Genomic DNA, 15,534 nt, shown 5'->3' with positions numbered 1-15,534 from the left:
TTCCTTTTTGAAGGAGATAAAGGGTATATACATTCAAATGTTCAGGATAATCGCGCACATCTTTCATAATCACTTTGACAAGCTGGTCCATCTGTCATTAGAAGCACACTGGAACTCGTATTTTGCTCATTTCATTTCTTTCGTCATAGAATTTGATTTGATCGATAGGCATGAACTTGAACCTCTTGGAATGCTGATTGACAATTTGGAGGCGCAGGGAAAGATCATACCATTTAATAAAGATACTCACTAGGACGTCCTACATACCACGATAGGGATCCTGAAACATTAGACTATAATTTAATATATATTCTTCGTCATATATATACAAGGCGTACATGTATCAAGAAAAGAAATATGGACTATCTCTGACCACATTCACGTCGAACTCGCCCTTCAAAGGAATTGGTGGCAAGTCAAATGGGACTAAAATTGAGGTGCCATTCTTACCCTCGAATCCAAGTTCGTTTTTATAGTTGCATTTTTCAGCGATAGTCACCGGTGTGACCATTTTTTGCGCTCTTTCAATATCATTCTTATCGTCTGACTGCAATAATAACTGTCTTTTTCTCTCGGCCATCGCCTCATCAATCAGAGTCGGGCTTCTCTTGAGCTCTGAGAGCAAGCCATTGCGGAGTTTCTTGTACTCCATTGCCAGATCACTGGTACTGTTCACCTCAATCACCATCAAATTTTTGCCATATCTCATTCTAAGTTCTTTATCCAGTTTTTCAATCAAGTTGTTTGTGTGCAAATGGATAAATTGCTCTCTAAGAATCTTGTTCATGACTGAAACATCTGACGCGTGAGTCCAGTAAGAATCGTGAACTGAAGCAAATACAAGACCTGCCTCTGAACATTTATTGGCAGACAACACCATGTGAGTGGCATCCAAGGAGTGAATAAAGTTTGGTGGAAATCCACTTGCCTGCTTACGACCGTCGACACGTTTCACTTGATAAGGATCGACAATTGTGATTGTCTGCATCGTGGTCTGCACCGGCCTTCCCTTGTATTCCCTGTAAGGCTGAACCACAGGCAATCCCATGGGTGTCGTCCAAATAACCGAGCACATGTAGTCGGTATCTTGGGGAATGTCGATGTCTGTTCTAACAGATTTGCTAATTCTCTTTGCAGCAATTATGAGCCAATCTTGGATTGCATGCGCGTTGTCGAATAGCTCTCTGATAGCCTTGAACACTTTCTGTGTCAAATATCTCGAAGACGCTGAAATATATTTTTCATCAAACTCAATGTCCTTCAGTCTCTTCGTAATTTGAGCACGCGCCCCAACGTACGTAACACCATAAACACTGGTCATCACGGTTTGTTTAACAAGTTTTCTGCTAATAACGTCCTTCACTAATTTGGCCTCATCCGATCCAGCCTTGAGATCTTCCTGAACAGACTTTTCCACCAGATGAGCAACATGAGTGTAAACATCAGATGGCTTGTCTGCAGGCACCAAGTTGACTTGTCTGGCACCCTCAATATCACCACCAAGCGCAGCGTAGTGTTGAAGACCATTACAAGTTCCATCCTGATGCACAGGTTGATGAGAGATGAACTTAGTAGGATCCGGTAATCTGTAAGCTTGCTCCAGCTCCATTGCTGAAGCCAAAAATTGCCAAGGCTTCTCCGCGTTCATCCACATTCTAGAGCCTCCCAAAGGATCTCTAGCTGACTCAAATATCTCACCTAGGTGATCATCAACATACTTGACTCTGTCATCGAGCGATAACTTATCGAATCCCATAAGATTGCAAACGTGAATTTTGAGCCATCTCAAACCTTCCTCACCCAGCTGCTTTCCATTCCAAAACTTTAGTAAACCTCTCGACAAATCATTTCCAAGATGGTTGAAGTACGGAGGCATCGGATAAGCTCTTCCTCTAAAATCGAGAGAATGGGGAAAGAAAATACGTTCACCAACATACGCCCTTGCAATTTCCAATTTATAGTTGGTATCACATCTCATCGAGCGATCCTTCGAAAACTCACGACAGATAAGCTGGCATTTCTTCTTGTGTTTGAAAAACTCTTCAAGACTGGCATCTGCCGAAGGCTGAGGAGGCAAATCAAGTGTTTCCCGGAATTTGGGAATGTCCAAGAATTCTTCTCCTGTGTTCCACACCTGAATCATAATCTTGAGCACGTCCTTATTCACGGTCCATGCAGTAGATCCCAAATTATTCAACGCTTGAAGAACAGTATCCATCTTACCTTTGATAGCGGCTGTACGGGCGTAGGCAGCCTGTTCTGGCGAGTTCTTAGCTTTCAGCACCGCAGATTTCTTTAAGTAATAGCCTCCGTCATTATGGGTGGTCCATGGACGAGGTTTTGCGATCATCGGCATGAAATGAGGTTGAAGAGTGTTGTCCACCCTTTCAGTGCCTAGCTTGGAGGCGAACTTGCTATTTAATTTGATAACACCCACCTTACTCCCATTCTGATAATCATAAGTGTGATAGAATGCAGGGGCCAAAGCGGTCTTAGTATCGCCGGTGACTGGATCGGTTCCCTCAACATCAACTTTCGCGACCTGCAGAAGAAGAGAAAGCATTACAGAGCCGACACGACACCGACTATCTGTATCCCAACTGACAAAAGCAATTGATTTACCAGCAGAAGATTCAGCTCGTTTCTCAGCTTCGCGGATCAACTGAGAGGCTTTCGCCCCTCTGACAAATTTCTTGAATTCAGGAGTCTTCCTTATAGCCTTGAAATTCTTGTTAACATCAATATCTGCAGCAAGCAATCTTTGAGCTTTGAATTCCAATTCCATAGCACGGCCAATTGCCATAACCACCTTGGAAACTGGGGCCCCGTGAACAAGATCTGAGGACACGCAGGTTTTGATGACTTCTAATATAGTTGTGATTGCAGACTTAGAAGGTTTCAACAGTGTCAAATAAGGACCATGCTTTAATTTCTCCGAGTACCTCTCTTTATCAAAACTCGATGTATTTTCGAGCAGATTTTCTTTCTCGAGCTTCCGTGCAACCCAATATTCTTCAATCTCTTGCTCAATTAAAGGTTGCATGTTGGTGAGCCAGTCATGTAAATACGATCCTATGGATGCCGGCATGCTCTTGTCTTTTATGTTTTCAAATTCATGTTCCCATTTCAGTCTCGCAGCTTCAACACTGTTTGACTCCACTCTTTTCTGACGCTCTTCAGAAACGATGTCTAGTATAAGATCAAATTTCTCGTGTTGCTCTAAGGGGAGTGCACATTTCATTTCAAAGAAATCAAGCTTCGTTTCTAAGTTTTCGTACTTCTCATAATCGATGTTCAGCTTTTCCTGCTTTGCGAGAGCAAAGAATTTGTCTAAAAACTGACCATCCCCATTGTAGGAGTCTACTAACCCTAAAAGTGTATGTCTGATTGCCTTTAAATTGAATGAAGAAACGGGCATCAGTTCATCCATTTGATTATCCACTATTGCCGGTGCTCTGCCTTCTTTTGCGTCCTTTTGAGCCGACTTTTCTTGTTGAAAAGTTTCTATAATATCATTATCTGCTTCTGCCAATAATTCCACGTTTGGGTCAGTCGGATGATCTTCGGAAACAGTATCTTCATTTTGCTTTCCCATTAATAAACCGAAGAACTTTTCATATTCGGAGGGAAGCTCACTAAGCAATGTCGGATCTGAAGAAAGTAATGTCCTGACGTTGTTGACACCAATCACGTCAACATACCTTAATATATCAGCCCTTTTGTTCCGAAACGTCCTCAAGTTGTATTGATCAAATTCCTCAAAAATGTCAGCAAGAGGAGCGTTCTTTTCAAATTTCAGCTTGATGATCCAAGCAATTACTCTAGGTTCATTTTTGAATGATGGATCACACGTAGTAAATGTATTTAGCCAACTCTCCACGTCAGCCATTGACACGTCTTCGCTGCGGCCCCAGGTAGCAAGAAACTGGCATATTCCATCATGAAAATATTTGCGCGGATTCTTCCGATCTGACGCGTTATTCAAGGTTGCTAAGCTCTGCAATATCAAATCAGCTCTTTCGTAGTCTTTCGAGAACAAACAAGCTTCGAAAAGACTCCAAGATTTAAAAAAATCACCAGAGCTAGGTGTAAGCACATTATCAACTGAAGACGAGAGCAGAATCTCTTCAAGATCTGAATTATGATTGTGAAAAACCTTGTTAGAGTTCATGATGGCAGTTGTCTGATGTGAGGCCTTCCCGAAGGCCTGACTTGCGTATGACGTCGCCTTGCGTGATTTTGTCGCACCCACGAATCTTCTACCCTTTGAAGCAAATACCGATAGTCGCTTAGTTTGTTGGCGAGCAGTTATGAAATACATCATGACTATCTATTGTATTGTGAATATTCGGGGACGAACTGAAGCAAAAACTTTCCTTTAATTTTCGGTTTTCAGTTATAAAAAAAAAAAATTCATGAGATGAAAATTTTCGTTGAGCCGCACATTCTAAAAGCAAAATCATAGATAATCTTTTAGGTATCTCTGCTATTTATATGTGATATGTATCGCCATAAATCGCTTTCATATTGATGCTTAGCAGTGGAGGATTAAGATGAAGACAATCAAAGATGGTTGTCGTCAATTGTAAGCAAATTCATTGGCTCATTGGACTTTTCAGGATCAAGATAATACGTCGTGTGCCATAACGTCATCCGAGAAATAACTCCTGCGAGGACGAAACAGCTATCTTCTTTTTCGTCTTGGGCCTCTTCCGTGAGGAAAGAAGCGAAAGGCCATGAGTGAATGCCGCCTTTCATTTTCCACAACTTGGTGCTACCGGCCATTGCCAAAGTGTTGCCAAAATCCTCGATTTCATCACGCAGAAGCTCTTCAGCTCCCCAAGTCAGAATGATACCTTTCTCAGGAAAGCATTTTTCCCAGGTGTTAGGATTATTGCAAAATCCAGGACTGTGAATGATACTTAGTTCTGGAAGATGTGAAGGTATGAAACGTTGCGAGATCCGGTTAATGAAATCTGTAGTCAAGAAGTCAGGACATATGTCTTCAGATATTCTTTTCGAAATTCCTTTATATTTTAATAAAGGTGATATCAATAACACACCAAAGGGTTTGTTTATCGGCTTATTGATTTCTTGGAATTTGTGTTCAATGTCCTCGTTTCCTTCGATGCATTCCGCCTCTTTTTTAAAAATGTTATAGTCCGGCTCAATTCTGAAAAGTAAAAAGCTGAGGGCAAGGCTTGCTCCAGCCGAATCTCCTGCAATTATCCACTTGGCATTTTTATATCTGGTGGTAATTTCTTGCCAATTTTGTATTACTGTGAATAGGTGATCTGATAGTTCACATTTATGCACATTTTTCAATTGGGGAACAAATATTAGCGGATTTTTGAATCCCTGCAATAACAGTAGCGAGTGCAATGTAGTCAAATATTCAGAATAAAAATGCGGAGTGCTTGACAAGATTAAAATGTTCGGAATATAATATATCACTAAATCAGGTTCCAAAGGAGTCTCGTTTTGACATTGAACTTTTTTAATCCAATTACCTTTCAAATTATTTTCCTTGACCTCCTCGTAGAAGCTTCGCTCAATTCCATTCCAAGCCTGGACTACTGAACGATAATCATAGAAACGTTTCCAGACAGGGTTTGCCACCAATGAGTAGCTGGGATTATTTTCATCCGTGATTTCTGGTAAGAAATGCTTGACGACTTTTAATAGCACATAATGATTCAAGGTCCCCTGTCTATGCACTTTGTTCTTTTGATTCAGTGGCTCCACGAAGCCGTACACGATTATCTCAATAATCAAGTTGAGAACTAACAATTAGTATTTGAAGGATTTATTTACTTACAGAAGTTGTAGTGGTCAACGAAAAACCTTACTGTATTGCCAAAGGTATAATTTGACGACATGTAGACGATGGCTAGAGTTAAATAGACAATTATATCGAACAACGTGTATTCCCTCATCTTTTGAAATTGAAATAATGCTGATATTAAACTTATCAGGATGGCGCTTGAGGGATAATTGCCCCTTTTTTGTAGAAAAATTGTTACCAAATAAAAGCATTACCAAGTTTCAATTTCGATATTTATATATATGTAGTCACAAAGTTGCAAGGACTTTTTCAAGGACATCCACCAAAATTTGTGCATGCTTCTTTTCGAAAACCAAGGTTGGTCTGAGCCTCACACCAACTTCCGCACAGCCACCGATATTAACACCCGAGATGCGCATCTTGTTCAAAAACTCAGCTCTTTTTTCTGGGGATGGCATGTCAAAAGCGATGAAACAAGCCTTTCCCTTACCTCTTAAATTTTGCAGGTAATTAGGGTATCTCTTTTGAAGATCCTCGAGCTTTTGATACAAAAAGTCGCCCGTTTCCCTGATCGAAGTTAGTAGATTCTTTTCCTGTACTTCCTTGCAGATGGCAGCAGCCAACATGATCAGCTTTTCGTCACCGCACCAAGTGTTGAATTGCCTATAAGGCATATTTGGAATGAGTTTTTGGTCGTTGAAGAAGTACCCTGCAGATTGCATTTTCTTGGAAAAGGTAACAAGGTCCGGAGGAGGAGTAATATTGTATCTCTCGTGTTCCCACATGAGACCTGTAGCACCACATCCTGTCTGTACTTCATCAATAATGAGCTTTGCGCCATACTTCAACGTGATGTCTCGTAGACCTTGGAAAAAGACAGCAGATGCATGATTGTCACCACCCTCAGATTGGATAGGTTCGACAATAACACCGGCTATAGGGCAGTGCCATGTTTTGAAAAACTCTTCCACAATAGATAAGCATCTTTTATCTTCCTTTTGATTGAACTCCTCGTTAGCCTCCAACGGATACCGATACGCAGGAAATTCTGCTTTTGGCCATTTGAAAGATGGCATATCCATTTTGTGAACCGGCTTTGATCTGGTTGCCGATCCGGAAGCAAATAATCTGCCATGAAAAGCTCTTCCGAATGACAGGATTGCAAGCTCAGGGTTACCTGGGGCTTCATTCTCCATACACGACTGTTCCTCTTCGGCTGAAAATGGCTTCTCGAACCCTCTCTTCGTTGACTGGTAATTGAAGAAGACAGCCTTAAATGCCAATTCGTTAGCATCTGCTCCCGAGAGAGCATTCCACACATACTTTTGACCCTTTGGTGCATATTTTAGAAGGCTTCTTTGGATTTTTTCAAACTCAACTCCCGTGAAGTTTCCCAATGCTGCTCTGTTGACAATAGCAGAAACCATTTCATCAGATTTAGCAATCTTAATGAGCTCAGGGTTATTATATCCAAGTGGAATGGAAGCGATTTGGGCGTAGCAGTCCAGTAAAGTGTTACCATCTGCGTCCACAATGTAGTTCCCAATAGACTTTTTGTAATCAGCTAAGAAGTATACACATCTAGCATCGAATACCTCGTTAAGTGATTTGATAGCCTTTTGACCATTTGGACCGGGAATGGTATCCGTCACCATCTTTGGAGCAGACGGCTCTTCCTTGAAAAATCTCTCTGTATATGACATGGTCGAACTTCAATCGCCTTCCCTTGTTTCTGAGAATTCAGACTATATATATATATATATATATATATGGTAAGATCTAAAATAGCGGCATTACCTAGAATGCGGCTATGGTACAACTTTGATCCAAGCGGCATGATTAAATAGGAAGGACTTACAGCAAGCAAGCGGCTTTTTTTCATAAATCAGGGTAATTCTGATGTATTAGAATGAGAGCTTCTTGTCGCGAAAATGAGGTCCAAACTCTAAAACATCAAGGGCAAACCTCATATTCCTTCCAAACATCGATGTCGTAACTTTTTTTATACAGGTAACGTTTATCGACGCCACCTGTAAGTTCTATCAAATCCACAGCTTTCACAAACATGCAAACCACAACAAAGTTTTCCTGGCCGGATGACGTTCCATCAACACCCCTATTGATCGAATCCAGCAGTGTATACTTTTCGTTTGTTAGCAATGACCCTGGTGGAGGTCTTTTGAAAGATCTCTTCAAACTTCGGGATAGATCATTCCAGCATCTCTGTCTTTCGGCTTTCCATTCCTCCTCGGTGGGAGCATGAAGTGGTATGTTCATATCAGCTAGTGATAATGTACTCGCGTTCATATTTTGTATCTGCGAAGGGGATACGATTTTGTACGTCAAAGGTTCATCAATTCCGACGTTGTTAAGTCCAATGGAGTAAAAATCGTGTTCTTGTTCCGCAACAAGATCATTATCGTTTAGCCTAATCTGTGACTGACAAATTATATCCTCAGAATTCGATATCGTAGATAAATTGGTCAAATCTATGATGGGACACCTCTCATCTGTTATTACCCTAGCCGCTCCGCTGAATCTAAATTGCTTACGGGCTTTATGGAAATAGAAACATGCCTCAAAATTGGAATTTTTGATGAGGTCTTTAAACTTTGCTGATCTCTTATCGCATGTAAATAGAAGAACATTGGTTTTGGTATCGTTGAAGAGAAATCCCCTGAATACACAAGTTCTGGTGTGAGGAATCCCGTGTTCACCTACGTTGGCAAATGAGAATGAAACAAATGGCTCAGATTCTAATTCAGAAGCCACTGCGCTAGTGAATGCTGCATTCCATGGTGCTAGCGATGGCAGCATGGTTATTGTACAGTGATTACAGCTTAAGGGTATCTAATTTTTACTCAAAATATTCTCGCTTGATTTTTCCGGGATTCACCCTTTCGCATGGAAAAAATAAGCTGCACTGCCTACAAGTGGATATGTTGAAACTTGTAAAAGATACTAAGTAGTACATAGAAGGAAACGAGTTTAGCCACCCTTAAAGTCCTACTTTACCAATTCCTTGTCCCATCAGCACCTGCTGATTTTCTTGGAGATCAAATTGGAAATTCGGAGGGGCTTCGAAAACCAATACAATTGTAGACCCAAGTTTGAAGCCGCCCATTTCCTCTCCTCTGACTAACGGAAATCCATGAAGCACCTTCGACGCATTCGCATAAGTCGCTTCATAACAAGTGTCTTTTTTCAACTTTTTGCGCTCCTGGACATTGTACTTCTCGGTCAACGCTTCATCTAATCTGTCTTTAGAATATATTTCATGTTCGTACACTTCGTTTGTTGCAAGATGGGTGTCAAAATTCAGCTTTATGGAGCCAACATTTGTCGCGCCTACAGGAGTCATACTGAAGAAACCATACTTCCAGTAGCCGAGAATTGCGACTCTCTCGTTCAGTATGAACAGGTTTTGCAAGGTCCGCTGAAAGTACGGTGCAACTGAGTACAGTTGACCGACAAAATGTCTCCTCAATGTTGCCACCCACTCAACCGGCGAGTGGAATCTATGGTAATCCCCCGGTGCTAAGTATATGACCGCGTAAAACAGCCTGTTGGTTTCTTTGTGTCCTTCAGAGCCAACAAGAGTTCTCGAAACAGACAAAATACGTGATGTCGATGAATGAATGAGAGACTGATCGCCCTCCTTCTTATATGTCAAAGCCTTGATACCCCCATGTAAGTCAATAAAATGAGCTTCTTTTTGGGTTTTTTTTAAATCGAACTGTTGAGGACGAGCTTCGATTTTCGGCGCATCGTGCGTGCCCAGCAAAGCATCAACTTTGTAGGTTATTCCTTTCACCTGCTCTATCCCTCCATCTTCTTCGACGATGCCAAACTTCAGAACCTTGCCATCGCATGGAGAACAGAGGGTTGCAGAAGTATCGACAGGTCTTTTCTCTGGTTTGATCGGCCGACAGAAAAACTCCGCCAGATTTTTGTAGTGTGTAAGATCAGGATCAGCCATTTCTTCCAGATTCACGCCAAAAATTACCGAGTAAAACTTGAAACATGGGCCCCTCAACCATACAGGAAGATCAATGCTATTTAGTTGCCCCCAAAGCCTGGAAAGTGAATTCAAGGGAAGTCTTGAGTATATATAAAGGGGCCATGATTCTACGTTGTGAGATCTTTTTATCTTTGACTCCTTTGCTTCTCGGTTATCTTCAATCTCAATGAAGCTTCTGGCCACAACACCAAAAAAAATGAGAGAAACTGAAGTCAATGTGAACCAGGAGCGGAACTTGACGCGTTTTAGTCGTGATGAAAATCTAGCTTTAGTCGAAAATTGACGTTTCTTGAGCAGCTCTCTTGTGCCATTTATAAGGTTTGCATTTGGGAATCCGTGGTATGTGCTAAATGAACGCGGTAGGGACACTTTAATGGTTGCAGCTGCAAATAATGACGTTTTCCGGTAGTGTACGTTTCGGTGAGGACTGTGAATCTTAGGAAAACCTCTAATGATGCCCTTCTGCTGCTGACTGAGTGCATTCAGCGATGCACGCGTCAGTGGCTTGTTCAAAATTTTGTGATTTTCTGTCAATGTTCTAGACCTCATAAACATTTCATCAGTCGTAAATATCAGAAGCTAACAAAATTCCCTAGGATTTTTCCGTTTGTTGGATAAATTTGCATGTGCGCCTAGTTCCTATATACCCAAAAGCTTTTCCTATAAATTTCCTTATGAGATTTGGCGAAAGCGTGATTGCAAAACCTGACTACAAGAAAATTTGAGCCAAGTTGCTTTGGATAAGGAGTATCGTTAGATACGTTGTAATATACGTTATAGCGCCGTCATTATGACAAAATCAATCCTGTTTCTTCTGGCGGTGTAAAGATGTTATCGTAAAAGGAAGCTTTGCCACCGATTTTCGTTTGGATAAAAATATTACTCGATCCCATAATTGATGTCCCCTGTTTCCTCTTCAAGTTCGGCTAATATGCTTTCGACCACAGTGTCTGTGGCACCCCTAGTACTCCTGTCTGTAGTGGATCATTATGAAAGAGTGATGAAGACCACGGCAACTTCAACATCGGGGTCAACAAAAAGAGTTCTGGGTGTTATTCTTGGTGATAATACACAGAAAGACTCTCTGAAAGTCACGAATTCATTTGCCATACCATTTGAGGAGGATGAGAAGAACCCTGATATCTGGTTCTTAGACCACAATTTCATTGAAAACATGCTTGAAATGTTCAAAAAGATCAATGCAAAAGAAAAATTGATAGGATGGTATCACTCGGGTCCCAAACTTAAAAGCAGCGACCTCAAGATAAACGAGATTTTCAAGAAGTTCACACCCTCTCCTCTCTTACTAATTGTAGATGTTAATTCGACTGACAAGATTGATATTCCGACTGACTGCTACACTTCAATCGAAGAAATCAAGGAGGACGGATCATCAAGCGAAAAAACGTTTATACATTTGCCTTCCACGATTCTTGCTGAAGAAGCAGAAGAGATAGGTGTTGAGCATCTATTGAGAGACATCAGAGATCAGGCTTGCGGGAATTTATCAATCAGGCTCACAAATAATTTCAAATCGCTCTCTTCACTCAAGGAAAGACTCCTCACCATTGTTGGTTATCTGAGCAAAATAAAAACGGGAGACTTACCTGTGAATCATGTAATATTGGGAAAGTTGCAAGACATATTCAATCTTTTGCCAAACATTTCCGCGTTTTCCGCTGATCTTTTGGATCAGGAATCCGGTGAATCGGAGAACAAGCATCTCACAACTGCTTTCAACGTGAAAACGAATGATGAGCTTATGATTTTGTACGTAAGCAGCCTGGTCAGATCAATCATAGCGTTTCATGATCTAATCGAGAACAAGATTCAAAACAAGAAATCGAACGAAGCAAATCTAAAAGATCCCAGCTTATCTAAGGCTAATGACTCTGATTACAATGCGATGGAAGAGGTTGTTGAGACTGGTAGATCATGAAATTAAATAGAAATGAAACATCCTTGCTTTTGTTTTACAATCGTAATCTTGTCGCGTTACCCGTCTAACAAACCTGAAAAAATGGATATCCTGCAAAACTTAGAATAGGCCTAAATTTGACCGTCTTTCGACTCTCTGAAGCCTCTGCGTTAAAGAATGATTTGGAAATCACAAATCTCGGGGATACCTTTGTTCTCAAATACTAGTGTCTGTTGGACTACAATCACCGTGTTCCAGTCAACTATGAAAACTCCATTTACCAAAATATCACGAAGATGTTATTATTACTCCAACGAACAGCTGAATAACGTTGCTATAAATTTTGACCGTAACGATGTCCAATGCAAAACTAAAAGGAAATTAAACCTCCAGTTTGATCCAAACTATAAGCTATTAAATTTACCGTACACATCAAAGTCAATTTCCGCTTTGGCTTCTGATGATTCTACGAATGTCATCAAATCAGTCGCTAAATCGGCTTTGGCCTGCCATCCTCGACCTGATATATCACATATTCCTTTTGAGGTGAAACCTAAAATTGAAATCGCAAAGAAGTCGTCTGTTTTACAACGCATGTTACAGGACGAGAGCCCCAGTTTGAAACAGCTGTGCGCTCCGTATTTGGCTCTTACAAAACCTCAACTAACATTTCTTATCATGTTATCATCCATTTGCTCGTATGCATTAGCCCCTAATTCTACAAGTTTATCTGAATTTGTCTGCTTAACATTAGGGACGTTAATGGCTTCTGGAAGCGCTAATGCTATCAACATGGGAAGAGAATTCGAATACGATAGACTGATGATAAGAACGCAAGCTCGTCCTGTTGTCAATGGATCTGTTACACCTAATGAGGCCTTTGCCTTTGCATCGATAATTGGCTTGCTTGGTTGCACAATTTTATACTATGGAGTTAATCCAGTAGTTGCTGCATTAGGACTCACTAATATTGTTCTTTACTCATGGATATATACTTCTTTGAAAAGGGTGTCAATTCTGAACACCTGGGTTGGTGCAGTTGTGGGGGCAATTCCGCCCTTAATGGGATGGGCGGCATGTTCAAGTTTGAGCGATCCAGGCGCGTGGTGTTTGGCTTTACTGCTGTACGCATGGCAATTCCCGCACTTCAACTCTCTAAGTCATAACATCCGTGATGAATATAAGCGTGCAGGTTATGTCATGGCCGCTTTTGAGAATCCGAAACTGAACGCTCGAGTCGCTTTAAGGTACTCAGTACTGATGTTTTTAATTTGTTTCGGACTATGTTACTACGATGTGACTGATCCACTGTTTATGCTTGACTCCAGTGTTTTGAATGGTTGGATGGCATACATGTCCTTCAGATTTTGGTGGCAACAACGTTTGAACTACTCGCATAAAGTTCAGAAAAGTGGCGGTCCATCTCAAAAAGCTATTGATCTAGCGAACTTTTATGCTAAGAAGACTTTCTGGAGCTCGATATGGCAACTGCCTGTGGTGCTGGTTCTGGCAATGCTTCACAAAAAAGGACAGTGGGATAGACTTTTTAAAGGCGAAGAAAGACATTTGACGGCTTGACTTGTGCAAAGGTGTTTAGTCTAGCTCATGTAAATAGACCCTCAAAAAACCAAAATTAGATGTTTAAATATTTCGGTGTGTTTGAGCGCCTGCTCTAGTGTTGATCATTTCGACTTAATTTATGTATTTACCAGATTTGATTCCCCGTGATGCGCATCACCTGTGGATGCTGGAGTCCAACATAAGGCAGTCTACAAAACTCCAGGAGAGAGATTCTGAAATCAATGCAAGCCGATTTCCGCCACTGTCTTCGTATTCACCTGCATTTCCAACGCCGATCAGAATGTCAGACATGACTAGTGGGTTGTTAATATTACCTTCGGAACAAGCAAGTAATACTACATTAGAGTATTTGGCAACTTCGATATCTCGAGATCTGAAATATCTCAGCGACCTTAATAAAGTTGGCTATAGTTATTTGAAACCTATGGGACTTGAGAAAACCTTGAAGCAGTTATGTGAAGAACAACATCAAGACGATGATCCTATCAACTTCGAAGGTGGGGACGTGTTCACAGCTGCAGATGAAGACGAAGAAGTGGATAACATGGTTGGTAACAGTGTTGAAGAACTCACCCATTCCCTTCACTTGAACAACAATACAGAAACTGATCTTGATGCTGGTGTCCCAAACAATGATGTCTACCCTCTGGATTTCGACACTAACGGTGATGGTGATGATGATGATGATGATGATGACGATAATGATGATAATGATGATATTGATGGTGATAGTGATGGCGGCGACGGCATTATGCGTAATGACAATGCTGTCATCAATGATCCGGAAGCGTTCATGGCCTCTGAGGAATATCAAGATGATCATAGCATCTCAATTAATTGCCCGGTGGAGTATAATTCGAATTCTCCCACAGCATATGATGCTACTGATAACGTACTACTCCATTCCGGGCCTCTTACATCGACGACTGCGACGACTGAAACATCAGCATCAAACCAAATAAGAATTGGTCACACTGGTCGGGAAGGTGATACTGCAACAGGCGATACCTCTCCACAAACTCCATATATTCTTTGGCATGACCCTGCTGACTTACAGGACAGTCCCTGTCTACGATCCCCAGGGCTGAGAATAGATCTTCGTGCGAACACCGCCAGGTCATCTGATTATGATATGACTATAGAGTAATTATCCATCCGTCAATGAAGCTACAGGATTTCGTATCAGCGAGCCAGATTGGCCCTGGCTTACTTCATCAACCTTAGCTTTCTGCAAGTGAATTGCAGGGACCATCCATTTTCCACAGCTACAACGAGAGCCCCTCCATGAATACGCTCCAACCTTGGCATGACATTTGGGGCACAGGAATTTACCCTCCAATTCACCCAATGATAATTCTGCTTGCATCCATTTCAACGGTTCAACAAAGTAATGTGTACACTCTCTTGCTCCCCTTTGAATATTCGTAATTCTTTTTGATTTGAAAGCGTTTTTGACGAAAAACGCTTGCTTATCTTTGTCATCTGATGGTGGTTCGTGAGGTATGAATGATGCTGAATTAGCCAGCGTGATCCTACATCTTTTGCACCTCAAAACACTCGTTACGTCAAAATTTGTCGATTCATCTCCATAGAAGTCATCAGATTTAACAATAGCCTCATGATTATCGTAGCCAAGTTCCAATACCATCTGTTTATATATTGGAATACCTCTCAGTATTTTCGGGCTATCCTGACAACCTAGCTCTTCGTATAATTTCAGTTGACGTAGAAAGCTATTGTTGGGGCAAACATCTGACTTAACTCGTTTCATTGCATAAAGTGCAACTTTTAAGCTCATTTGATAATATTTCATTAAAAAAGCTGCCAAAACTGTAGGAGATCTACAACATCCAGCATTACAGTGTATCAAGATGCTAGATTTATGCTTGGCTAGTTTTGCTGTATTGGGTACCTGGTTATAATTTCCATACAGTGCAAAGCATATGAAACGATTCGTTTGTTCAAAGAAAGATATTATATTTGACTTTTCATCATCGTCCACTGGAATTTGAAGGTGACGATAAGGAGCCTTGACATATAATTCAGGTACGCTTTGTTTCTGTACCGAGATAATATATTCTATTCCGTGCTCTTTTCTTATATCCGAACCTTTGTCAAGGGGCTCTACGGAGCTTATGTAAATGCCTCCCAATATTCGATAGACCGACATTGTGTACGTAGTAGATCGAGAAATTAAAAAAATAATTTTCTGATGAAAAGGCAAAGGTT

At 41.1% G+C, this 15,534-nt stretch overlaps 9 protein-coding genes across 9 annotated transcripts; 3 read left to right on the top strand and 6 right to left on the bottom strand.

Moving 5' to 3' along the window:
* Nucleotides 1-343: 343 nt before the first annotated feature.
* On the bottom strand, nucleotides 344-4,324 carry KL911_002374 (uncharacterized protein; the record flags this gene model as incomplete). The annotated part of the gene is made up of 1 exon (XM_043197436.1): nucleotides 344-4,324. The coding sequence occupies one exon, from the start codon at nucleotides 4,322-4,324 to the stop codon at nucleotides 344-346; it is 3,981 nt and encodes a 1,326-aa protein (XP_043054654.1).
* Nucleotides 4,325-4,563: 239 nt separating this feature from the next.
* Nucleotides 4,564-5,879, bottom strand: KL911_002373 (uncharacterized protein; the record flags this gene model as incomplete). The annotated part of the gene is made up of 2 exons (XM_043197435.1): nucleotides 4,564-5,724; nucleotides 5,850-5,879. The coding sequence occupies 2 exons, from the start codon at nucleotides 5,877-5,879 to the stop codon at nucleotides 4,564-4,566; spliced, it is 1,191 nt and encodes a 396-aa protein (XP_043054653.1).
* Nucleotides 5,880-6,072: 193 nt separating this feature from the next.
* On the bottom strand, nucleotides 6,073-7,488 carry KL911_002372 (uncharacterized protein; the record flags this gene model as incomplete). The annotated part of the gene is made up of 1 exon (XM_043197434.1): nucleotides 6,073-7,488. The coding sequence occupies one exon, from the start codon at nucleotides 7,486-7,488 to the stop codon at nucleotides 6,073-6,075; it is 1,416 nt and encodes a 471-aa protein (XP_043054652.1).
* Nucleotides 7,489-7,738: 250 nt separating this feature from the next.
* KL911_002371 (uncharacterized protein) lies at nucleotides 7,739-8,602 on the bottom strand (the record flags this gene model as incomplete). The annotated part of the gene is made up of 1 exon (XM_043197433.1): nucleotides 7,739-8,602. One exon carries the CDS (start codon nucleotides 8,600-8,602, stop codon nucleotides 7,739-7,741), a length of 864 nt encoding a protein of 287 aa, XP_043054651.1.
* Nucleotides 8,603-8,783: 181 nt separating this feature from the next.
* On the bottom strand, nucleotides 8,784-10,361 carry KL911_002370 (uncharacterized protein; the record flags this gene model as incomplete). Its single annotated transcript, XM_043197432.1, has 1 exon — nucleotides 8,784-10,361. One exon carries the CDS (start codon nucleotides 10,359-10,361, stop codon nucleotides 8,784-8,786), a length of 1,578 nt encoding a protein of 525 aa, XP_043054650.1.
* Nucleotides 10,362-10,704: 343 nt separating this feature from the next.
* KL911_002369 (uncharacterized protein) lies at nucleotides 10,705-11,745 on the top strand (the record flags this gene model as incomplete). Its single annotated transcript, XM_043197430.1, has 1 exon — nucleotides 10,705-11,745. The coding sequence occupies one exon, from the start codon at nucleotides 10,705-10,707 to the stop codon at nucleotides 11,743-11,745; it is 1,041 nt and encodes a 346-aa protein (XP_043054649.1).
* A 156-nt stretch (nucleotides 11,746-11,901) lies between these two features.
* Nucleotides 11,902-13,302, top strand: KL911_002368 (uncharacterized protein; the record flags this gene model as incomplete). Its single annotated transcript, XM_043197429.1, has 1 exon — nucleotides 11,902-13,302. The coding sequence occupies one exon, from the start codon at nucleotides 11,902-11,904 to the stop codon at nucleotides 13,300-13,302; it is 1,401 nt and encodes a 466-aa protein (XP_043054648.1).
* A 121-nt stretch (nucleotides 13,303-13,423) lies between these two features.
* Nucleotides 13,424-14,452, top strand: KL911_002367 (uncharacterized protein; the record flags this gene model as incomplete). The annotated part of the gene is made up of 1 exon (XM_043197428.1): nucleotides 13,424-14,452. The coding sequence occupies one exon, from the start codon at nucleotides 13,424-13,426 to the stop codon at nucleotides 14,450-14,452; it is 1,029 nt and encodes a 342-aa protein (XP_043054647.1).
* A 118-nt stretch (nucleotides 14,453-14,570) lies between these two features.
* On the bottom strand, nucleotides 14,571-15,475 carry KL911_002366 (uncharacterized protein; the record flags this gene model as incomplete). The annotated part of the gene is made up of 2 exons (XM_043197427.1): nucleotides 14,571-14,598; nucleotides 14,769-15,475. The coding sequence occupies 2 exons, from the start codon at nucleotides 15,473-15,475 to the stop codon at nucleotides 14,571-14,573; spliced, it is 735 nt and encodes a 244-aa protein (XP_043054646.1).
* Between the last annotated feature and the right edge of the window lie 59 nt (nucleotides 15,476-15,534).

This window comes from Ogataea haglerorum (assembly GCF_019207285.1).
Source record: "Ogataea haglerorum isolate 81-453-3 chromosome Unknown 81-453-3_NODE_6_length_583072_cov_95.821986, whole genome shotgun sequence".
Lineage (NCBI taxonomy): Eukaryota > Fungi > Ascomycota > Pichiomycetes > Pichiales > Pichiaceae > Ogataea > Ogataea haglerorum.
The sequence above is the reverse complement of the archived record's forward strand: the minus strand, read 5'-3'. Positions and strand labels throughout refer to the sequence as shown.